Raw genomic sequence first — 25,820 nt, 5'->3', positions numbered from 1 at the left:
TAAAAAAAAACATATATATATGTACAATCAATAGTAAAAATAAAATGTTTTATTTATCAAACCAATAAACTCAAATAAAAAAAAAAGGCACCTAAACCTAATTAGGGTTTCCATTATTGATAGGAGTACAAGTAGGGCAACCAATATTCCTATCTAACCAATTTTTCATACATTTGAAATGAAACCTATGTTTACATGACAAATTAATAATTGAAGATCCTCTAAAAATGTCTTCACATAAATTGCAACTCTTATTAGGAATATTTTTTGCTAAAAAGTTCCTATCATAATTCTCCTTTATTTGCTTGTACTTGTGCAACATATTAATCTTAACACCAAGTTTCAACATGTAACGATCATCAACGAGCACAGAACGATGGATATATTTATGTGCCAATTCGATCAACTCATCAACCATCACTTTACACTCGAAGACCGGAAATTGACATTTTTTTAACTCGTTGTATATGGCTAGACAAGTCTTTTCTGGATCCTTGAAATCTTGAGATTCCATTGTGATAGACGTTGAGATTCGAGGACGTTTACGACTTGTCTTGCTTTTACCTGAAAGATTACGCCAAATATGTTCAGTTTTGCAAATCAACAAAATTTTGATTAATTCTAACGTAGGACGACGATTTTGGGAATTTTTGGAATTTTTGGGTTTTGTTTTAGACCATCCAAAGGAGTAATGCAAATTAGACTCTTCATAAACAAAAGTCTCCATGGTAAATTAATTAACTTGATAAAAGATTGTTAAGTGGTTTAGGAATTTATAGATGTTTTAATCCTAAATTTTCTCTGAAAAGGATTAGGTGTTTTACTATAATTAAACGTACTTAAATTTGGTTTAGTAATAGTTATCGCTTATCATGTACGTTTTCTGACTTTTAAAATATAATTATGATATAATTTTAAGCTAATTTTTTAAGAAATAAAATGTACTCATTTAAGTTATTTTATTGACCGGCCCCACTTAAACCGACCTGCTGCTAAAATTATATATTCAGAGATCTTGTATTTATTAGTGATTGAAAAAGGGTAGTTTTGTTTTTTGTGAAAGAAATTAACATTTAGATCTATGTTAATTAGTTAATAGTAATTCGTAACCTTATATAATTAGCCTACTATCATAGGTTAAACTTCTTTTAAAAAGTTAATGTAGTAACTAAGCCTTCTTAAACACCAAATAATCATAGTGTTTTTTGTTTAGTTTAGATGGTACAAAATAAATCATAGTGCTTTCATCTCTTATGTGTAAAAATAAATTTTTCTCATAAAAAGGACATAAAATTAATTGCAACAACACTACAAGAAAACGAAATCATTCTAAAAGTGGGGGAAGTATGCCTTACTTGCTAAATCCCGAGGCTTGCTCAAGTGGTTGAGCTCCTTCACCAGATCAATAGGTTAACCATTCAAATCATGTTGAAGGGTAAGTAAGAACACTATAACTCGTTTGTATTAGTATTTTTGCATAATCAAACATTTCAAAGCAAACATTAACTTAACATACAAATAGATTTTGCCTCAAAACACACATTCTATATCAACTCAACAGACAACATGCCTAGAACTTAACAAGACAACCCTATATCTAAAGTTTAGCAGGTACAAACTCTTGCAATATTTCCCAAGCAAAATGAAAAGACAACAAAAGGCACACCATCTATCTATATCTTATAATTTAGTTCCTTTCTAACATCAAAAGTAGGAATATGAACATAATGAAGTTTTGTTCTGTCAGTGATCGATCCCCGGGTACTACTTTCCTGCTACATCTGAGATTCTTGCAGAGTTACCGCTTCCATTCTGCTCGAGTCATCTTATCTGAAATGATAAAGGCAAAAGTTACATGCGTAACGTCAAGTAGATGCATTGTATATGGGTTCACAAGACATACATTAATCTCTTGATAGAACCTAGGACCAAATATGAAATATTTTTGGTTAGGCAATTTTTCTATCGTTTGAAATTAATGCACAAGTAGTTCACTTCATACTCCACAGTGAACTACTTCTCTGTTTCAGAACTCTGTGTCTAATCAAACTAAGACAAAACATATTGAAATGGACGAAGAGAATGAGTTGGCACTTAAATACTCACCAGTACCATCCCTTGAAGATGATAAAGATCTATCGATCTTGATTCCTTCTTTGGCACTAGCTTGGACCAGCCTCTGTACCCGTGGTGATGGTGATGAACTCAGCTTTCCATTCATAGGGGACGGCAAAGAATGACGTCTGGTTACGGCATTCTTCTCAGCCACATCTTGCCCAAACCTTGGTGAGGCTTGCTCTTTCAGCTTAGCTTTAGCAGACTTGGTTGGAGCCATGTAGCTGGGCACCTTTCTTGTCGTTGGCGTAGTTGGCATACTTGCATCGACATCATGCTTTGCAGGTAAAGAAACTCTTCTGTTAACCTTGTTGCTCTCATTCCCCTCATTATTATCATGGTTAGTACAAGAATCCTCATTTGCAACAGGAGTATCATCCTCTTGGTTATCAGTGATTGGTTTTTGATCCGCAGCATCAGTAGTTGATTTGTGAAGAGTATCAGATACAGAAAGGATATCCAAACGAGAGATAGTATCATCCACCACTAGCGTTTCTTGAGATGGGGCCACATTAGTAGAATTTTCAACTATCCCTTCTGAATTTTGCAATGGTTCATCAGATGTCATGCTTGATAATTTGTCATGACTTTGCCTTTTTCGCTCGGTATCAACCTCAGACTGAATTGGTTTTTCCAATATAGGGCTGGACATTTTCTTTACACTATGTTTCACCTTCTTAATCTCACTTCCAGGATTCTGAAGAACAGAGTTTACCAGATGACTTGATTTCTTCTTTTCTGACCCTGAAGAAGTGGAATGATTTGAACCGTTCTGCATTTTTCTAGAATGTACTTTCCTCACACTGTGCTTTGACATAGCAATGTCTGCTTCAACATTTTGATGTTTTTTTCTTGAAAGTGTTTCCGATTTAGGTTGTGGTTGCCAAATCTGTGATATAGTCCAACGGACTAGCCATTCCTGACTAGAATTTGGTTCCTCTGGACCATAATGGAGGTGTAGAGGCATTACAGTAGGTGATGAAGCAAGTAGCTGAAATATACCATATGAAAAGATTGTTCAATCAGTGGATCGGTCAACTATAGTAACAATAACCAAGTAAAAACGAGAAAAGTTGGTTCTTTCAAATTCAAATGAGACATTCTTTTGCACTTAATGCCTCAAAATCTAAAAAATACTAATTTTAGCAGTAAGGGGAGTTTTCATGTATGCAAAACTTCAATATCTGGGTATCAGCTTTTGGTTATTTAGGGATAACCACTTGTCTTATGGGCATATTCTTCCCTCTAGGTCCAGACAATGCAGGAACAGTACGGAAAAAAAAGTAAGAAAAAATGGCGAGAAGTTAGATGTGTACCTTTGTAGTGAATTCATTCCTGGATAGCTCCCGTGCTAGTTTGGATGCATTAGTTCTCTGATAATCCAATTGTTTAGCATCCTAATGATGAAAGGTACCATAAAAAACTATAAGCCATTGAGCAAGTCAAGACTCATAGCAGAACAGTTATAAAAAATGGTACATTGAACACCCTTGGCAGCAAATAGTCTAAGAAACTTGGATTCCTAAACGTTGTAATTTCAAATCACAATAAGCCTTGATACCATTAAGTCAATTTGGCTGTGTTGGAGGATAGCTCACAAGGTGTGAGCCCCTCATCCTTCACCTTAGATAGTACCCCCTCGCACTTCCTTTTCAGTGAGTCCCGAAAAGAATGACATTTTTATATTAAGTGACAAAATAATTTTAAAATTTACATTTTAGCCTTGATGAAATGATTTATAGCTACAGAAATTTCTCAGGCTCGTTTAGACACAAATTTCAAGAGTCTTTCTTTCAAACACCTTCACATAAATTGGGGCATAAGGAGTAGTAAATTTTAAAAAGTCAATTTGATAGTTTACCTGTTTTTCAAGTCCTTGTTTGGTTATCAATTCACAACCAATACTGGAACGTCTAATAATCTGGCCACGGATATGTGCTTGAAGTTTGACAATGCCATGTATACAGTATAATGTAGCAACAGCCTGCCTTCTGACCAGATGGCCACGTACTGCAGCTTGTAGCCTTATGGTCCCCTTGAGCCTGAGAAATGCTCGGCGAGCCTTCAGAGAGACCATATCAGCATTAGTACAGGTTAAATGTTCAAGTTAAATTAGATATCAGCCCATTGTCATAGAAAATTTTCTTAAACATCAAAGGTAGCAAGATCATGTCAGAGGTAAGTAGTCAAGTCCTTTCATAACACTCAAATCATTTGCAAAATTAAGGAAACACATGAACAGAGAAAAGGTTAAACTATCAGTCACATAAAGTCTAAAATGCATCCATCGGGAAAGCACTATTCAAAGCCCTTTGGTGAACATTATGAAGAAAACCATTAAGACCTTCAAGGGTTGCAAGAATCCAAATGTTATCAACACGTAGATTCAAAGTGACTTTGGAGCCACTTTGTTGGTAGTATAAGAGCTTGCTGATGATAGTCATTTTCCAAGATTTATGTCTCAGAAGAGATCGTTTTCTAGCAATTCTAATGTAGCATAACTTCCCTTCTTAGGAAGTTGTTTACATCTTTACAATATAGTCTTGTAAAATTTTCAGAATTCTTCTGGCATTCTGCACCTTTGTGCAAAAGAATAGTTTATATAGACAAACCCTACTAAACAAACATGGACAATTGCATGTCTTGTTTAGGTTAAACTATGAGAAAAACTAGCAGATGCTACAACTTCCAGTCTCTTAACATCTAACACTTGTCAGTTGTCTCTAACCATTTTAACAGAAAATCAAGACCTATTCATATATGTTGCTGAAAGAACAAAACAAATAAAATCAGCACGTACATTCATTAACCACAAGAAACGAGCATAGTAGAGTTAAAAGCTGTGAAAGTAACTTGCTGCCACAATATTGAAGTGGAAGGGGAAGACATCGAAAGGTAGAAGACAAAGCTTGCCGAAAACAAACATAATTCCTCAAATTGTAATAAAGAACACAAAAAAAACCAAAAATATTTTAAGACACCAGTAAATCTATATAGTAAAGTAATTACCAGATAACCCCTAACAATAGCTTGTGCCTTCGTAGCAGCTTGCTCAAGCCTCATTTTCTCAGTATCCTCGGGTAAGGTAAGACAAGTATTTTGTTCGTCTCCATCTCGCTCGATAGAAGGGAGAATCACCTCATCAGTGACCTCTCCTTTCTCAAAGTTCAAGTCTTCTTTTATTCCACCAGAATTACCAGCAACTGGTTCAGATATCAATGGCAGATGGACAGACGAACCGGACAATGCCGCATTGGTGGAAATTACAGATGCTTTCTCATTTGAAGATTTCTTTAAAGAAAGAAACAGAGATTAAAATAACTTATTAGAAATAATATGAATAAAATAAACCCCACACGGGAAAGAAGGATAAGCAGAATGAACAAGTAATGCTTGTGGAAAATTGTTCTCAAAGAAACATATCCTTTACAAGTTGCCCTGTTCAAGTTTGTTGCATTGTGATGATAATACTGTTTTCGTGGCCACCTAGTGGGATTTCACTGGGTATGTTGTTGTTGTTGTTGTTGTTGTTGTGGCCAGCGACCATAGGTATTGACATTAGGGCAGAAGACAAGGTTCATTTTCATGAATGTTATTCACCAAAGTAATTAGACAGCTCGCCTTATGGCTTGCCTCAAAAGAATGTCCACTTCCCCAAAAAGTACTACCATGGGTTACGGCCTTACGCCATGCAAAGGTTCTACAGGCAACAATTTTTATTTTTATAGTTCTTGATGAGATGAGGAAAATTCTAATGGCAACAATTTTACATTTCTCAGTATAAACCTTACCCAATTCTATTTCAGAAGGAGCAAAAAGTTAGCTACTAACTTGTGAATCCACTAAACAATAAAGTAGTAGCAATTTCGCACTAACAAAAGTACAAAACTAGCTTTTAACTCTTGACAAACCAAAGTGAAATATGGACAAATCCACTTTACTATAAAGCAGGCAGATAATAAGCAAAAGGCAGAACCAGAGGGATAATTCAATTCAATACAAAATTGGATCGTATCTCCTACCTTTGATGTGCCAGATTTGGAAGACTTTTTCCCTGGCAGCAATGACCTGAGCCACTTTCCAGGAGATTTTCCCATAGTAATAAGTTTGATGCCCACAACGTAAGAACCTTGTGAATAATAAGTTTGGAAGGTTCAAAAGAGCTCTATATCAAATAAGCACATGCAAACTTGCTGCAGTAAGTAGCCATTGAGGTAATATAAGCCATTGATGGGGTTAAAATGTTTATCTATGTGTTCTTTTTTCCAAAACTAAAGCACAATTGTGATTCTGCATATATAAAAGTGAAGTTGCATAACAAAAGTCTAAAGATCCGACAAAAAGCCTACCATCAGTGATCAATTTAGTGGATTAAAAGAGATTGTATGGTCAAAATGAATGTGGTAAAATAAAGATGATTGATTGCCAATATAACCTTTTCTTTTCAAGGATCTAGAGCCTAAAGCCTAATTGGTTTATCAACATGCCAACAAATAAAAGAAGAGAAGCAACAACTACGCCTCAGTACCCAACAAACTCTCACTTACTATGTTTCTCCAATTAAATTCATCTCAAACCAACAATATACAAAATAAAATAAATAAATAAAAAATAGTATCAGTTCTCTATATATTTTATCTAAAAGACTCTTAGAAAGCATAGGACATTAAGTAAGCATAGTAACATGACTAAAACATACATAGACATCTTTTCATCCACTGTGGCCTATCTTTCTCTAAGCATGCATGGATTCCAAGAGATTCAGGTTTTCCAGACAACTTTTTTCCATGTGATTTGAGTTTACCTCGTCACATGTAACATCTTCACTAACTAAGGTCACACATACAAACTGGTGCATCTAGAGATCAACACGGACATGACCAAACCATCTCAAGTGATCTTCTCTCATGTAAGATTCATGAATTCAACACCTATCCAATGGGACTCTACAAACAATCTCTTCCAGAAGAGGAGAATTAGATGCTTCGCAGACTTGATGAGTGTAATAGAGAAACTTCCTTCCTCTAACGTTGTGTCAGGGGCGGATACAGCAAGCATGCAGACACTGGGTTCATCTGAACCTATTACTTTGACACAGAGTGTAAATTTATATGCAAAAGTTTACTAAAATAGTAATAAATAGTAGATCTGAACCCGTAATTTTAAACAATGATGGATACTAAAAATCTTAAAGATTGAGCCCATAGATTTTAAATTCTGGATTCGCCTCTAGTTGTGTTCCTTTCCTCCTTTGTGGTTCAGGAATGGAGAAGGGAAAGCTTTACTTACTCTAACCCTTGTATCACCTATAAGGCTATAACACATTGGATGAAAAACCCAATAGAAATGGATACACAAGAAACCAACAACGCGATACTTTTATTTAATTCCTAAAAAAATTTAGCAAGTGTAGCAATCCCCTTCAGCAGAAAACCCTACCACCAAAGCACTCCAGCTACATCTTTCAGCTATGTTGCTCGGACTCTTCAAAAACATCAAAAGTTGCATGTCGGATACTCCAAAAATACACTATTTTTGGAGAATCTGACACGGGTAAGCAACATTTTTGTAGAGTCCAAGCTACATAGTCTTTCAGGACATCCAATTTCCAATAAAAATCAGAGCCCCAAATGCAACAATGTTGAAACAGTTGAGTATACACAGATTAAACCTTGCACATATAATTAACAAACATTACCAGTAACATCTAAGATTAACTATTTTACAAAAAAAAAAAAAAGCAATCAGTGTTCTCTCCATTAGCTTCAGAGTAAGCTCAAGAATCCAACATTATAAATCAAAACCTGAAGTACATTGGATCTACAACTTACCTCAAACAGAGCAAAGATTGTAACTTTAACAAAAACCCTTGTTTAACTGCAAGAAATAAAAGTGAATTTAGCAAAAAGAAGTCCAAAAATGAGAAGGGTCAAGAGAAAAAGTACATAAAACCAAAAAAAAAACAGCTAAAGAATCAAACTTTATTTAATGAAAGATCTGAAAAAAGAGTTAATAGATAAGTATGAAGTTATGAAGAGAGAGAATCCACCATTTTTTGTTCATCTGCATCTTCAAGAAGAAGAAAGTAGAGAGAAACAAACGGCACTCAACAACAAGCAGGGTAAAGTTTGTTTTTTTAAAAACACCTGGAAATTTGGTACTGTCTCTGTAGTCTGTGTGAATTATTTTTTGTTTGTTTCAGTTTTTCAAGATATTTGAAATTATCCCAAATGCCAAAAAAGTGAATTTTATTGGGCTCGGGTTTTTCTTTAGGGGAATTTTGCGAGCAAACATGTGATATGTATTTATAGTTTGGAGAGAGAAAAAAAGTTTGTCGAGCAAATCAATTGTGATTGTATCAATTGATATATTGAAATTAAGTCAACATATATAATTTATGTGATTTACTTGTCAAGATTGTGTGCATTAATACCGTTATTAGAATGAATGAATACAAGTTAGTAACAATTGTGATAGTATTCATGTATACCGTCTTACTGAGCGGACAGGTACATCATGACTTCTAAATCAAAACAATAACTACAAATGGTAATTATGTTTCAAACTAGGAAAAATGGTCTGAAAAATACTCCAATTTTGGCTGAAATTATTGTTACGATACCAAACTTTATGGAGGACCGTTTACCCCATGCACTATTTAATAGTGTATTTTAAAGGTATATATGTGTCCACATGGACATGTTACTATTTATAATTATGCAATATTTATGATGTCCATGTGGGCACATATATACCTTTAAAATACACTACTAAATATTGTAAGGGAGTAAAAGGTCCTTTCCAAAATTTGATATCGTAACAGCAATTTCGGCCAAAGTTCGAATATATTTCCGACATTTTTCCCTTCAAACTATAGTAGTTTATGAAATTTCAAAATATAGCAATTATGTATATACATATAGGAAAAATTTGCTATAAAAAAAATGTAGCTTTTGTAATAATTTAAAAATATTACTATACTGATAATTAGTGGACTTAAATTGTTATATCATATAATTTTCCCTTTTCTCTCTATATAGCCTTTAGCTATGGGATTCAAACTAATTTTCTTGCGCTCAACCTGAACCGCTATGAAATATGTATCATATGTGTTAAATTATGTATAATTAGTATATAATTTATGTATATTGAATAATTAAAAAATAAATAATAAATTCGATCCGCTATGGGCTTTGGCTATTATTGTAAAAAAAAACTTAAATCCTAGTCCAAATGATTGAGGTCTCATATTTTGGCCCAATATTGAAACTTAACAAGTACAAAAACTTCTATGAGACTTAACATATACTCTTTCGTCATGCATCATTCGAAGTAGTATACAAAATATTCTCATCACTAAGATCATGTAAATTGAAATTTTAGTAGGTGCTTGGAAATAATTTGGTTGAGATCTGGGGAAAAAAATATTTGAATCAAATTGAAAATTAATGTTGTATTTGAAAACAAAATTGAAGTTTTATGAAAGAAGTCACTTGAGTCAAAAAAAAATTCAAAATAATCCAATTATCACTTATTACGTAAAATGGTCAGTCAACCAAAGCCTCTAAATATTGAGATGAGCTCACATCTAAATTTCGAAATTGTTTACAAGAGATTTGAGTTGATTGGATAGAAAACAAACAAGTATGCAATGTATAAATAATGCATATACACATCTTTGATACATAGTTATTATACATATAAATAACACATTATTTATACATTATGTAAATAACACAAAGTATATACATCTTTAATATATAATTATACATTATATACACATGATTATATACTATTTATACAATAGCAATATATTATTATATGCATATCGATACATCATATATGCATATCAAGTCTGTATCAAAAATAATTTTTGCCACATATATATATTGATAAATAACCTAAAAATAAATTCTAAAACTTTTCTTATAAATTTGAAGTTGAAATATTGGTCATTGGTATATTTAAACTTATCTCTCGTCAATCTTCACAGTTTTTGGGTACAGCTGGAATAACTTTTAATGAAATTGAATATAGAAAGAAAATGTTTTATTCTAATAAGGGAAAAAAAAAGGAATTTCCACTTTTTTGGATATTTATTCGATTTAAATTTGGCTTTTTTGACTTGTATGTCCTAAAAACAGCTAATGTTGTTTTATTCCTTCTTGGATCATTATGACTAAGATATATGAAAGAAATAAATTATTATTCAATCACAACTTGTATATGATTTTCAAAATTTATTTCAAATTTACATTATACATCTAAGAGATTCGTTATCTATTTCAAAATTCAAAATGTATATAAATGTGAATATTATATAATTGAAGGAACTTATCAGTAATTAGAGTCTAGAGATCAATAATTGAATTTCAGGTAAGATAACACGTTTAGGATATTTCGTGTAATTTTTCTCTAAATATGATATCAAAAAGAGTTTATAAGATCTCAAGTTGCATTGCCACGACCTTTGAACTAGGTATGCCTTCTTCGATTCAATCAGAGGCTAATTCGTTCAGTGAAGCGATTGTTTTAGTACTCTTTAATTATGATCATTTAAACTGATTCAAAGTAAGTACTCCTCTATTATTAATCAAAGGTATTGAGTTCGAATTCTGGGCATGAAGTCGCATTTGATAGGAAGGGTTTTACCTCCAAAGTGGAATTCCTTATACAAATCTGAGTGAGTCAAATCCCAAAGTGATACTTGATGAAAAAATTAAAAAAAATGTTGATACAAGACACTTTCGATCTCGAATTGATCCACTAGTTCTTCTCCAAGTTCAACCGTGAGAAGATTTAGTCCTATCAAAGAGCTATCACCCCTTACAATGTCTTCACATCATGTTCGCAGGGTAGGGCGGGTTATAGCTTTTGCGGGTTTGGGGCGGGGCAGGGTGAATTTAAATAAATATTTTAAAATTCTCGTGGGGCGGGGCACGGGTTTGAGGTGAAAGTCTTTTAAATTCGCTGATCTACACTAACTTTTGCATCAATTTTTTATCTGTTTGATCACTGTTTGGTAAATTTTTTTCCTTTCAGATGAAAAAATATTTTTGAATGGCCAACAAATTAGAAAGGAAAAAAAAAACTAGTTGACATATTTTGTTTCTTTTTTACTACATTCAATAATTTGTTGATTACGTCATATGTAATCAATTCAAAATTATCAACAAAAAAAAGTTACTGGTGATTTGGAACAGTATAACATATTAATTTTAGAGGTTAAAAAAATATTAAGCAATTAAAATAATTAAATTTTTTTGGTTAAACACTTATTGCATCTAATAGTTAAAACTTTTTACAAATTATAGGGTGCGGGGCGGGGCAAAGCGGGGTTTATGTAGGGCGGGACGGGATGGATTGAAACCAATAAATGATGCTATGCGGGGCGGGACGGGACGGGCGGGCTATAATTTTAGCGGGTTTGCCCACAACCGTCCCGCCCCACTCCATTGTCATCCCTATTCACATGAACTAAATATTTATCAAATTTTCTTTTTTTACGTGCCTATCAATTGACAGTGAAAATAGGTTGCTATATATAAATCTAAGTTCAATTTTCAATGATTCCCTTTTGCTTCCTTGATCAGCAGTATGATTTTATAAAACTTAAACTAAGCTTGTTTTTTTTGTTTTTATCCAATTGAGAAGTAGCATTTTGACTTATAAGAAACAGCTAATACTATTTTTGTCCTTCTTGTGATCATAATAACAAAGATAATATAAGAACAAATAAATAATCCATAGTTTCAACTAATCAAAGATCCATGATTTATTTAGAATAAAAAATATTATACACATACAAAAGTGACTTTAGTAAGGTACTAACCAATATATAAAAAAAAAATTCTCTACTCAAAGGAATCTAAGTAATCAGAGATTATGGGTGACAATTGAACAGATTAACTTAAAATTAGACTAAAAAGTCTAATAATATTTGAAGGAAAGTCTCAAAGTAACACTTTGTAATTATCGCAAAATCCATAAATAGCTACATTTTAATCCTTATAGTTGAAAAATATTAATACTATCACAAAATTTTAAATTTTACATATGTAACTTTAAAGATAATATAAAAAAATTCACTCCAATAATTTAAAACTTCGTGAGACTGACAAGTTTACATCCACATCATCATACATCTCTCAATCAATTCGGTGAAAAATGATAAATTGCATTAAAAATGCAAATAACAAATTGTTCTTAATTAAGTCCAAACTTTTCTAAGTTGTGAAAAGTTCTCTAAGTGGATAAAACTATATTCTTTTCATTTAGTTTTACTTATTCATTTTGAACTTTACACGTATTTTAAGAAATAGTAATAATTAATATGAATATTTTTATCACAATATTTGTATTAATTGATATATAGTTTCAACTAATGAGAAATGATTTAGACAATAAATAAATAATCTTATGTGTAAAATAGAATATATTTTTTTAATCATGTTTTGATATATTATAAGTGACAATTAAAAGTAAAAAAATTATTTTTTAGAATAATGGACAAGTATGAATACGAAACATATGAATACCGATCTAAAGTCTAAACGTATTAAAATACAAAAGTGAAAGAAAACAAAAAATACAGATAGATGCATTAAAAGAATGGCAATACTACAGTGAGTACAGTAATTGTTTTTTTTGTTTTGTTTTGTTATTTTTGGAAATAATATGTATATGTCTTAATTACTCAACAAAAAGTAAATTATTGTTTTGCTAAATGCCATAAAACAAGATGAGAAGATTAGGTAGGACTAAAACGTCAAACTACACCGACACAAACACCAAAAAATCCAATATTAAATGTGACTTGTCACTTTTTTTAAAAAAAATAAATAAATTGTTTCGAGAGGAGTTTTTAAAAATATTATCTAAATTAAGATCGATATAAATAAAAAAAAATTATAATAAAAAATTAATTAAGATCAACGTATATATACAATATAACTTTATGATAAAATAGTGTTACTTGATATTTCTTGAACAAGCATAACTTAGCCTGAATCCATAATACTAACACTCCATTAATATGTTTTAATGCGTTTTTAACGAAACTCAATCTCAAACACACTTTTCAAAACACTACTCTATTTGCTAAGAAAGCGCAAAAAAAAGCGAGTGATGAATTTTATGAGTAGGTACATGAATACTTTGCATTAGGCAAAAGTTTGAATATTCAAATGATTTATTTATTATCTATGTTGTTTGGACTCTTCAATAATGTCAAGGGATGCGTGTCGGATTCGCCACTAGTGTAATTTTTGGAGAATCCGACATGAATACGACATCGAAAGAGAAGAGTTCGCACATGTTAGTCCATTATTCAGAAAATAGCTATATAAGTCTTTTCCCCCCTCTTAATCATCATGTTTTTAATTACTGGCCCACCTAATCCGAATGAAGAAAAGATTATCAATATTTTATTTATTTTATATAGACTTCCTATGACTTTTTAACTAATCTCCTATGAAAATGTTTGTATAGTTAAAATAATATTTATAGTGAACAATAAAATCAAAACGTTTTTAGAGTTTTATTTTGATTTTTTAAAATTATATTTGAGTTTTTATTTTTTTATTGAAAGACAATTAAAATATTATCATAATTGCTTTTATATTTTTTTCTGAATATAAATCCCTAGGTTATTTTTTATTTAGAGGAAAACTTTTAACTTCTATAAATTTAAGTTATTCTTCTCCTACGAACACAATAATATTTATACGATAGTCTTTAAAAGAGTATTGTTTAGGAGATATCTCCTCTCTCGATTTTATGTATTTTACATTAGCTTTTATATTATGTAGGTTATTTGATTAAATTATATTAAATATTACGTATGTTTTTTAATATGATTTTTTTTGTTATCTAATTTATCATTATCAAAATTTATAATTATTAGCTTTTACGAGACATCTGATTAGACTCGTTACAAATATATGATAGAAGGGATGAAATTTTTCCTCCATAAACAAGAGAAATCCATTTCATATTATATTATATGAAATCAATAAATATTTAATTCTTTTTTGGATGTGGAATTACTACTACTATTTAACCAGGTGTACAAAAGCATTCATTGCGATATGATTTTTGGAATTGAAGTTTTTTATCAAAAATGATTATTTAGTTTTGTCCTTTGTCCTATTTTTCCTAAATTTAATGATTAAAAAAAAAACATTTTTTGTGGTGTCATAAAAACTCTCAATGGGCATGGCCCGACCCTATTCCAGGGACCCGCTTCCCTTGTCTAAATATCCTTCTATCTTTCGAGATATTTTATTTTAGTTTTCACATGTTGTTCGATTTTTTCATTCGGCTAGATAAAATTTGAAAATTCTTGATGGGAGTGTTTCCTCCTTAAATAAAATTCTATAGTGTGTGAATTTGCACTAATCAGACTTTAATGAGAATATCCAATATCGAAGGTGAAACCAAGAAGAAAGATTAAATTATGAAAAACTTCACTTATAGAGTTCATGAAATTCATAATATTTATGTCTCATCTTTCAAGTTTTGTCAATAGTTGAACTTACTTTTAAGTTGGGAGTCTTAATATTTAGCTAGGGCCGAAATTATAATGTTATGAAAAACTTTTTCCGTCTTAATTTACATAGAAGTTTAAGAAAGTAAAAAATAATAATTTGATTTTTAAACTTATGATCGAAAATAAGTCATAGATATTTGTGTGACTATAAATTATCTCAGTAAGGGTTTAAAGAGCAATTTAAAATTAAATTATTACTAAGTATATAAATATATTGTTGTAAAATTAACTAAAAAGAAAAGTGTAACCGAGAGAAAGTAAAGTTTTCCTAAGAAAAAATTGCATATATATGCACCTCACATTCCTTTTATAAGTTAAAGAATTACACTTATATAAATGCCATCATTATTGTTAATTCCATCCATTCTTAATTTTATTGTATATGTATTCTAGCTTTGATTTGCATAAACATGCTTATTATTATGTCTATTTCTTATATTTTAATCAAAATTTCAGAATTAATCAGTTATATGTAGGGTATGATGAATCTCTCTATTCAACTGTTCTCAACGATTGCAAAGTTTATAGTGATTGTCAACCTACCATAACAATTATTGATTTAGAGTTTGAAAATAAATGTATTTTGCATAAATCATATAATTACAGGAGCATTTATTCAAGCTCCAATTAAAACCATATTTAATTTCTGTCAAAAAAAAGGAATTTTTTCATATCATAAATTCATAATAATGATGTGCTTAGGCAAAGGAGGGTGTTTGAATCAATTAGTTTCAATTAATGGTAGCTACCATTCTACACCTCTTTATCATAGAATTATTGGTTGTACTAGACCCTTGGATAGTGACAACAAAAAACTTTCACTAAGACTTTTTTTCTTCTTTTACGATCTGAGGTGTCTGATATTCGTATTGGAATTTCCAGAAAGAAATAACAGATTCGTATCAAAGTTTCTCAGAAAAATTTGAATCTTTCATCTATTTTTGAATCGTTACTCGGGATGTCTCGGCTAATGCTTTCAACTTTCAAAGTTTGATCTTGAGTGTTCGTTTGATTTTTTTACTCAATTTTTAAACTAAAATTTTATATAATAATATGGATGTCAATAGACTCGTATATCCATGTAGAGTAAGATTTTGATTAATCTCATTCTGGTTGTTTTAATTGGAGAGAAGTATTTATCTAAAAAATTTATTGTCATCTCATCTATGTGAGCATTGAATCTGATGGTAGACGGTTGACGATACGATCGATTTTTCACCCAATTCTTTGCATTATATATCATTGAAGAAAAAGGAGAATGCTCTTTAAAATATGATATCATCAAACACTTCATTATATTCATATTTAAAATATCTAACTAAGTATAAAGAAATCTTATGCATCACATCACGATACTTTATCGATCAAGATAGACTAAGTCATAAGTCAAAGAACTTTAATGCGAAGTATAAACAAGACAAACAAGTAGAATACTAGTAGTAAGTAAGGAGTAATAATACATTAATATATGAAGTGTTTTGATTTCAGAGCCCCACTTTTGACTTTTAGCATGATCACTTACTAACATCCATGCAAAATGGTATATAATATAAGATTCAATAATAATAATAATAATATCTTATGTTATATACAAAACAAGTTGGAATTTAATAATTTAGAGTATAGTTAGCGCAGGACCAGGGAAATGGTTTGGCTTTATTGTTTTGTACATAAGCACCGACTGACAGATACAACTACACCATGTTACCTTAATGTCACATTTGACACTTCACTTTCTCATTTAATTCTTTTCTAAAGCCATTTCTCCACACATCTTTTTGATATCTGTGATGGGTGGATCGTTTATGTGTATTTTGATTAATTTTATGAGGTTATTTTTTAGTTATGTATATATATCGAGTATTTTGTAGTATGTGAATTGTTTATGTATGATTAATTTTATGAGGTTATTTTTCAGTTGTATATCATATATGGATAGAGTATTTTATAGTGGAATGTTTGAATGTATTTCAATTGATTTTATGAGGTTATTTTCTAGTTGTATGTGTATAGAGTATTTTTGCTTTTTAAGGCTTGAATATATAAGGAAAAATGATTACGAAATTTTGCCTTTATTGTATTTTGAATTTGAGATCTTATGTCCACTTTATTCGGTACTAGATCACATTCGTAGGTGCTCTATCAAATTTTTTTAATAGAAATATGCGTATTTTCGAATAAATTGAATTGAAATGTGTTTGTTAAAACACAATAGAATTCATCGAAAATATGCTTTCTTCTTTCTTTTTTAGTTTGTTCAATAAAGAATGATATCTTTATGTATTTAATATTTAGAGCTTGTTTGAATTGATTGCTTATAAGTCAAAAATTTGTCTATCTAAATATGTTCTTACTTTGACTTCAATTTTTTTATTTTATTTTTAATGAGATGAATTATATTCACAAAATTTTTATAGCTTTCCAAAAGTTCTCAATTTTCACTAAAGTTCAATCAAACACCTTCGTATGATTGTGACGAAAAGAATATTATCATTTAGCTAATGTGATAAAAACAAAAGTAATTTGTACGACTCTTTTAATTCAGGAACAAATTATCCAAAAAATTATATCTCAAAATCATTATCTCACTATATCATTACGATCTCAAAATAACTTATCCCAAAATAAGGTATTCCAATTAAACATGAGATATTACATGTTATGTATACTCAATAATAGTCCATGAAAATTATACTCTTTTCACTTCTCTCTATCTCACTCTCTTCACATTCTTTTCTACCAAATGTGATGAAGTTATATGGAATCCTTGTCACAAAAATTGTACAACTAGACTAGCTATAGACAAACACATCTGTACTCCATTATTTAATCTCATCATTTAAAATCACTTTTCTCTATGTATCATTACTCACTCTATTATAGATTCTTGAATTATTTCATTCCACACTTCTCTTTAATCACTTCAAAAAAACAAAAAAAGTGCTCACTCTTTTGTGAGCTCAAAAGATTTTTTTGGGATTTTGAGTCTTTTAGCTATGAAGGGTTTCTTGTTTCTTGGTCTGTTTTTGTTTTTTCTAGTTCCATTTTCATCATCTCAGTTAGTTCCTGCAGAAAGTAGAATCCTTTTTCAAATTCAACAGTTTCTTGAAAATCCACCTGTTCTTCAAGAATGGAATAAATGGACAAATTTTTGTTTTCTCCCACAATCTCCTTCTCTTGTTATCACTTGTTCTGGTAATCATATAACTGAGTTAACAATTGTTGGTAACAAAAAATCCCCTTTTGAGTCTTTAAAATCCTCTTCTCCACAAGCCCTTTCTGGGAAATTTTCAATTGATTCATTTTTCACTGTTGTTACTAAGCTTTCTAGTTTAAAAAAGTTGTCTTTAGTTTCTCTTGGTTTGTGGGGTTCATTGCCTGCTAAGATTAGTAGGCTACATTCACTTGAGGTACTTAATATAACTTCAAATTTCATTCTTGGTGAGATTCCATCATCTATAGTGAATTTCAAGAACCTGAAATCTCTTGTTTTGGCTAGAAATTTGTTTAATGGAAGTGTACCAGATCTGAAAGGGTTAAAAATACTTGAAGAGTTGGATTTGAGTGGTAATAATTTAGGACCAAAGTTTCCATCTTTAGGTGATAACAACAACAATCTTGTTTCACTGAATTTGAGTAACAATCTCTTTAGATCAGAAATACCTAATGGACTCAACAAGTTTACTCATTTGCAAAATCTTGATTTGTCTTCTAACAAACTTGTTGGTCCAATGCCTTCTTTCCTGTTTTCACTTCCAGCAATTCAGTCTATTAGTATTGCTAAGAATCAGCTTAGTGGTTCCCTTCCAGGAAGTGTGTCTTGTAGCAACAATCTGAAATTTGTCGATTTTTCGAGTAATTTATTGATGGGAAAGTTGCCTGCTTGTCTTGGATCAAGTTCAAGAAACAGGACAGTGATTAATGTTTGGAATTGTTTGTCAAGTACTAGCACTAAGTCTCAACATCCACATACATTTTGTGAGAAACAAGCTATAGCTGTTAAGCCCCCTCCAAGAACTAGTGATGAGAAGGAACAATCCACAGTTAAGCTTGGTGTTGTCTTAGGACTCATTGCTGGAATTGTTGTAGTTGTGGGTGCAGTTGGTTTCCTGATCTTTTTCATTGTCAAGAAAGTTGTGAGAAATAGAGATCAAGGATATAAAAATGACAGCTTTGCTTTTGAGAAGAATTCAACCCTTTCCAAAACTGCTGATGGAGGTAAATTTCCTTAATGATTAGGGTCTATCAGAAACAGTCTCTTTACCTCTCAAGGTAGAGGTAAGGTCTGTGTACACTCCCCCACTAGACCCCACACTGTGTATATTGAATCTTGAATAGTGATAGGGGTCTATTGGAAACAACCTCTCTACCTCCCGAGGTAGGGGTAAGGTCTGTGTACACTCTATCCTCTCCAGACCCCACTTGTGGAATTATGCGGGGTTTGTTGTTGAATCTTGAATAGTGATAGTGCATCATTATGACAATTTTATTGATAACTTGATTTAATCAGGGAATGCAAGGAGGACAATGAGGATGGTATCATTAGGACTTCCACCATATCATGTTTTCACTTTAGAGGAAATGGAAGAAGCAACAAACAGTTTTGATCCAACTAATCTGGTTGGAGAAGGTTCCCAGGGTCAGGTAAAAATGTTGATTCATTATAAATAGCAAAAGAAATGATATTTATTACTATATCCTGTTCATATTAATCGTCATTTTGGACGCCGAACGATTCCATTCTAGTCAAATACATAATCTACATGAGTATACGAGTCCGTAGATACTCATATTGCTATACTTCTAGTCTAGACCCAAAAAGTCACCCTATAAGTCAACCCGGACAACACTTTGACATTTTAGAAAAACTAAAGATAGTAATATGGATATGCTTTTCATAAATCTTGGTGAATACAAACTTGTGTTTTGAACATTGGGATTGATGTTATTATTTATGACAGCTATATAGAGGTTGGCTTAGAGATGGATCAGTGGTCCTAGTGAAATGTCTGAAATTGAAGCAGAAGCATTCACCTCAAATTCTGCAGCAGCACATGGAGATGATATCAAAGCTAAGGCATCGACATTTAGTCAGTGTAGTTGGACACTGTGTTGTTACTTACCAAGATCATCCAAATACAGCTAGCACTGTATTTATTGTGCTTGAAAACGTCGTCAATGGATCACTAAAGGATCATCTTAGCGGTAAGCTATTACGAGTTGATTTCTCTCATGGCCACTCAACTAATAGTTATTACCTCAGAAGTCACTTTCGAAAAGGTGACTTCTGAGATAATGACTATTAGTTGAGTTACTATCTAATAGTCATTACTTTCTTCAGTCGGAACGATGAAGGCTGAATTTTATATTCTGGGATTCGTTCTTTGGCAGATTGGAGGAAAAGGGATGTATTGAAATGGCCACAAAGAATGGGAATAACGATGGGCATTGCAAAAGGAATTCAGTATTTGCACACTGGAGGAGTCACTGGAAATGATATAAAGCTTGAGAATGTTTTGTTGGATGAAACTCTTACTGCTAGAATAAGCAGCTACAATATATCGTTACCACCTAAGGTAATGCTAGTAAATCACAACGAACAACACGTTAATCTTGGAGAAAATCTCATTTTTAACCATCCAAAACATTCGCAGGTTGGTTCAGAAAGTCCTCTTGCTGGACCAGACAATTTTACCAGGTATTATATTACTCTGCAGCTACATTCACCTTACTTTCTCTGTTTCCTGGCTATCATTTCTGAATTGTCTGCTAATATAAACTTCATATTCAGCGGGAAAGAAGCAGAAAAGGACGACATTTATCAGTTGGGAATTATTCTACTAGAGGTTATTATTGGTAGACCAATCAACTCTCGAAGTGAAGCAGAAGACCTTAAGCTTCAGGTATCAATAACAATATCCTAATAACACTCTAAAACGATAGAAATATATCAGATGGTCACTCAACTAATAGTAATCATTTCAGAAAGTCACATTTCTTCTTGATTCGGATGTTCTTTTACAAAGAAAGTGACTTTCTGAAATAATAACGATTAGTCGAGTGACCATCTGAGAAATCAACTCGAAAAATAAGAGATACGCTATAAAGAATTAGAAGAATCACGAATTACGTGATATGAAAGAACACACATTTCTTCACATAATGCATAAGAGCCTAGTCTATTTACACAATCTATCAAACAACCTTGAACCAAATTGCCTTTTATGACATTCAGGTGGAGACTGCCTTAGCGGAATCACCATCAAAGCTACGAGATTTAACAGATCCTTGTATACGAGGTACATTTGCATATGACTCATTGAAAACGACAGTCCAGATAGCAATAAACTGCCTTGAAAAAGAACCAAGCAGGCGGCCATCAGTCGAAGATGTTCTCTGGCATATGCAATACTCAATTCAGGTTCAAGAAGGAACAACCAACAGTGGAAACCTCAGTGGGAACCAAAGTGGGAAACTCAGTGGAAAAATAAGTGGAAATCTTAATAATAAGCTTTACTGATAATAGAGATCTGTCATTATATTGTTATATCTTGTTGTTTAGTCATTTGTATGCATCCATCTTGTATAGCAAAGTTCAGTAGCTTACTGAATAAATGTTTTTGCTTTCTACATCACAAAAATGTACCCAAGTTTACAATACAAAGCAATTTTCATGTCGCGAAAAACTTATCAACACCCGGTGTTTACATCAACTCAATGAAGACATAAAGTGTATCTTCATGTGCTTTGTTATCGCTGAGTGTAATCACCCCAACAACTTCATCATCAATGATTTTCAAAATAACTAGCTGAAGATATAATTATAAGTAAACAACAATGCAGTCTCTATGGTCATGATATGATTCAATATTGTATCAGAGCAGGCAAAACCTCCCGGTTCATGTCTCACTACCAGAAATTTCCATGTGCTTGGCTTATTAGGCCTTTACACAGGGTTATGTTGAGGATATAATTAAGTAAAAACTAAAAGTATTGTCTCTCCAGCAACTTACTTAAACTTTTAGATGAAATGCTCACAACATATCTTTATACCATTTTCAGCAGCTGCGCCTGCCACGGTGGCTGCAGCAACAGCAGAATCTGCTGTTGCATTCATCGTTGGTGCTCCAAGAGCACCGACATCAATTACCACTTCCAGCCACAACAGCTGAATTGGCTGATCAGGCTGCTGCTTCTATCTCTGCATTCTCCAAAACCAAAGAACAATAGCAGAGTAGTTAAGTATTCCCAAGTATCTCTCTCCAGCCATTACTTTGTCGACACTACTAAAAAATCACTATTTTCTCCAAGAAATTTCTCACTGATATTTTAATTGAATCGGTGAGAAAAGAGTAATGTTCTCGTACAAAAAAACTAGAAAGTTTACCACTATTTCATTGAGAATCTGTTTCCCACCATGCATATTCCCAGTGAACTGATTTGGTGGAAATGAGTGGAAAAACATGTTCTATAACACAAATTTCTCACTAATTCACCGTGGAAAAAATCTATTACTACTACTCATCATTAGTACTTCATCCGTTTCATCTTATGTTGAACTTGATTGATTAGGCGCGGCTAAGAGCAACATGGGAAGTTTTAAAGTTAATTTTTTTCCAAATATAGAAAAAGACACTTTTTATAACGTACTAAAAAGAAAATAGTGTTGTATACATGCAACTATTAAGGATTCCTATAAGAAATGATCATGGTTGATAAAGAAATCTCTTTCGCGAAAAAATTATATTGTACAAATAAAATAAAAACAAAAATATTCTTGTACACATATACATTGTTGATTTCCTTTAATATAAAAGAAGATTCTACTTTAATGTACAAATAGTAGTCCAAAATTCATTTTAGGTCACATGATCAAATCCTAAGTGTGACACTTTTGCATATTTTTGAATCCATTCGTCATCAAAATTTCTGACTCCTCCACTGTACTCGTTGATCGTATTTTGATTGTTCTTGGAAGTAATAAAAGGCTGATTAGAATAACATGGCCTCCCTAGATATGAAGAAGGTCCAATTTCACTTTTGAAATTATTACACAATGTAGAGTAGGAATTGAAGGATGATGAAGAAGAATTAGTACTTGATGAGTTTGAAGTGAAATCAAGAGTAATTGTGGGGTGTGATTGAGAAGTGGAAATTGAAGTTTTTGGCAAGTGAAAAGTTGGTGCATTATTATGTGTGGCTAATAATAAGTTATTATTGGTAAAGTTGAATTTTCCATGAAGATTTTGATCAATATTTGGTAAAAATTGTTGTGATGTTGATGATGTTGAGGTGCATCTTAACATAGAGGCTGCTGCGGAGGTTGTAGAAGCCATGGCGGTTGCGGAAAATGGAAGGGGGTGATTATGTGTTCCTTCGTATGTGGTGGTCAAAATGGACATGTCTTTAGAACATCTTTGAACCTATCATGAATCACAAAACATGAAAAGAAAAGATCAGAAATAGGCGTTTTATCTGTTTGGACGTGATTTCACTTTAAAAAATCACTTAAATTTTGTGATTGGAATGAAATAAAAAAGTTATGTAGTTTGAAAAACTTCTCAATATCCAAACTTTAAATTCTTTATTTCAAGTTGGAAGTTTAAAATATGAACCAATTTGATAACCAAAGACCAAAACAAATCATTTTAAAAAAAAATAAAATAATTGTATGGACAATTTCATGATTATACACCACTAACTAATGGAAAATTTATATATGCTGACGGTATAAAAGAAAATTAATTATTAAGAAAAAGTTATCGTACTTTTTTACTTATTCTTTTTCTTATTATTATTACGTAGAGGACGGGAAAATGATGGAGGGAATTACAAGGTTAATCAAAAATCAAATGCTCATCAATAACGTAAAAGTTCAAGTATATAGCTAACCAACTAATCGAGCTACTAACTAGTAGTACCTGTTTTCTGACTGGGCATGATGGGGAAACAGTGCAACGATAGTAAGCCCTAGGGCATGGATTCCCTTTAGCTATTTTTTGTCCATATTTTCTCCATTGACATCCATCATTCATCTGCATTTGCAAATTTATTATATCGAGGTATGTTTTAATATAAAGAAAATGATAATTTAGGTAGGGTAAATAGATCAATGAACAATTATAGCAAAACTCGTAAAAATATGATAGTTCAAATGTGGTTATGACAGTTAACCCTTGAACTTACCGTAGTAGTGCCACACACCGCTCTTATAGATACCCTAGCCTTCTTTTGAGGAATTTGCTGCAAAAAATCTTCATCGCAATAATCCATTTTTGATGGAGGATAATTTTGTACCGATACTGATCGTTCATTATTTATATTCTCCTTCTTTAATTCCTCAAAACTATTTTCTTGAGTGAATTTACAATCTAATCCAAGCTCAAGTCCATCAAATAATAATTTACCATGCTTTTTATTACTTTTATTTTGATCATCATATAATAACTCCTTCTTGATCAACTCTCTTGAAGTACTACTACTTCTCCCTAAGCTCAAAGAAACAAGTTCCACTAGTTCTTTTTCTTCATGAATATTATTACTTGTTGCAATAATATTATTCTTTGAATTTTTTTGAGTTAATATGCCTTGAAAATGCATTTGCAAAGATTTATAATCCTTCATCATTTTAGATAGCATCCTCTTTAGCCTTTCATTTTCTTCTTTGGCTTCATATATCTCACACTTTGTTGAATTTAACTTATCTTCATCCTGATCACAATAAAAACATGTACACAAGTTATAGGCATTGCATTGTACTCGGGAGTCGGGACTCGAGAGTCAAACTTCTAATTTTGATCGTAAAATAATACAATAAGTCATAAAAATTGACAATAAGACATATATATTTAAAAAAATCATGATCAAGGAAAAACTCGTTTGACTTTTGAAATCTGAAAGATGTCACATAAATTGGGACGATTATACACCTGATTCTACTTGTAGGTTAAGCAAGAGTTAAATCTCAGTTTTTGATCATAATAACAAAACCATTAAACCACTTACTTATAATATCCGGTCGCAAATTAAAGTCTTTAATTAGTTCATAAAATTCTTAATTAATTAAGATGAATTGTTGATCAAAGATCTTAACCCCCCCCCCCCCCCCCCCCAAATTGGTTGCGATTAATTATTTGAGCTTTTTTTTTAAAACCAAATTTGTAATGAATTAATCTTGTAATTTATGCATATCAACAAAAGAAGAAACATAAAAACGATTATAATGAAAATTAATTTCAAAGAAAATATAGCTATTATAATGAACTATTATAGAGAGATTTAACTGTATAAAAACGATTATTCATATAACAAGAACTAAAACACGAAATTTTTTATGAAAAATAAAGATCTTTATAATAAAATTTCAATATATTTTTACCTTCTTGGTAGAATCCATTGCTCTATCTTTCCTTAGCATGGTTTAATCTTCTTCTTTTTTAAGCATCTGCAAGATTTTCTTCTCTTTGGACAAGTCTTCTTATAGGACATGAGCCACTATAATTTTTTTAAAATTATAAAAAGGGTAGATGAAAAAATATATATAAAAGTCTAAAATTAGAGTTGTTAACATTGACATGTTACACATGACCCTCTATAAATAATATGTCAACTAGTCAACTAACCTAATTTTTCAACTCTTTTCTTTATCATCCATGCAAATTAATTCAAATGGAAAATTGATTTTTTTTAAATTCTAACTTCCAACGCTTTGGATAGGGACAAGACAATTTTTTTCTTTGCCGCCATTTTAGAGCGGAGTTAGAAGGTTATATATAGTTTTATCGAATTTTAAGTTATTTTAGTTTAAATTTTGTATTCGTATAAGAAATTCACTAAATATGTACTACCAAACATAAATTCAAAACTGAAAAATCCTCATATTGTATCCCTCCTTTAGAAGAGAATCGAGCATTAGAGCAACGGTAAAATTGTCTTCGTGTTATCATCAAAGATTCATACCATAGAAACAACCACTAGTGGTCACTATGATCATGGCCATTAGGGCACGACCCTTCTCCAGACCCTACTAGTGCAGAATGTTTTATGCATCGAATTCTCTTTTTCATTTTTACTAATTTAAAATTTAAAACTTATAAAATTCAAATTTTAGCTCCGTTTTTTTTCCTCTCCACCATACTAAGGTTGTTTTGAACAA

The 25,820-nt window shown here is 31.6% G+C and overlaps 2 protein-coding genes and 1 pseudogene across 3 annotated transcripts; 1 reads left to right on the top strand and 2 right to left on the bottom strand.

Annotated features, from left to right (window-relative positions):
* Window positions 1–1,441: 1,441 nt before the first annotated feature.
* Window positions 1,442–8,091, bottom strand: LOC125830744 (protein IQ-DOMAIN 31-like). Of its 2 annotated transcripts, none has more exons than XM_049509912.1 (7): window positions 7,946–8,091; window positions 6,138–6,259; window positions 5,125–5,406; window positions 3,977–4,177; window positions 3,432–3,512; window positions 2,107–3,106; window positions 1,442–1,830 (listed from the first exon to the last, which is right to left on the bottom strand). In XM_049509912.1, exons 2-7 carry the CDS (start codon window positions 6,210–6,212, stop codon window positions 1,799–1,801), a joined length of 1,671 nt encoding a protein of 556 aa, XP_049365869.1. In that variant the 5' UTR covers window positions 6,213–6,259; window positions 7,946–8,091; the 3' UTR covers window positions 1,442–1,798. The 2 variants fall into 2 exon arrangements, with proteins under 2 accessions (XP_049365869.1, XP_049365867.1); XM_049509910.1 differs by having other exon boundaries at window positions 6,138–6,244; window positions 7,947–8,036.
* A 9,424-nt stretch (window positions 8,092–17,515) lies between these two features.
* LOC125830741 (probable LRR receptor-like serine/threonine-protein kinase At1g14390) lies at window positions 17,516–21,242 on the top strand. Its single transcript, XM_049509907.1, has 7 exons — window positions 17,516–18,883; window positions 19,176–19,309; window positions 19,627–19,870; window positions 20,057–20,241; window positions 20,320–20,363; window positions 20,457–20,568; window positions 20,901–21,242. The coding sequence occupies exons 1-7, from the start codon at window positions 17,662–17,664 to the stop codon at window positions 21,183–21,185; spliced, it is 2,226 nt and encodes a 741-aa protein (XP_049365864.1). The 5' UTR covers window positions 17,516–17,661; the 3' UTR covers window positions 21,186–21,242.
* Window positions 21,243–22,585: 1,343 nt separating this feature from the next.
* LOC125830749 (WRKY transcription factor 72B-like) lies at window positions 22,586–25,096 on the bottom strand (annotated as a pseudogene).
* Between the last annotated feature and the right edge of the window lie 724 nt (window positions 25,097–25,820).

The sequence above is a fragment of the Solanum verrucosum genome, unplaced genomic scaffold (assembly GCF_900185275.1).
Source record: "Solanum verrucosum unplaced genomic scaffold, falcon-dt-bn FXZP01000154.1, whole genome shotgun sequence".
NCBI classification, from domain to species: domain Eukaryota; kingdom Viridiplantae; phylum Streptophyta; class Magnoliopsida; order Solanales; family Solanaceae; genus Solanum; species Solanum verrucosum.
This window is presented reverse-complemented; position numbering and strand designations above follow the sequence as displayed.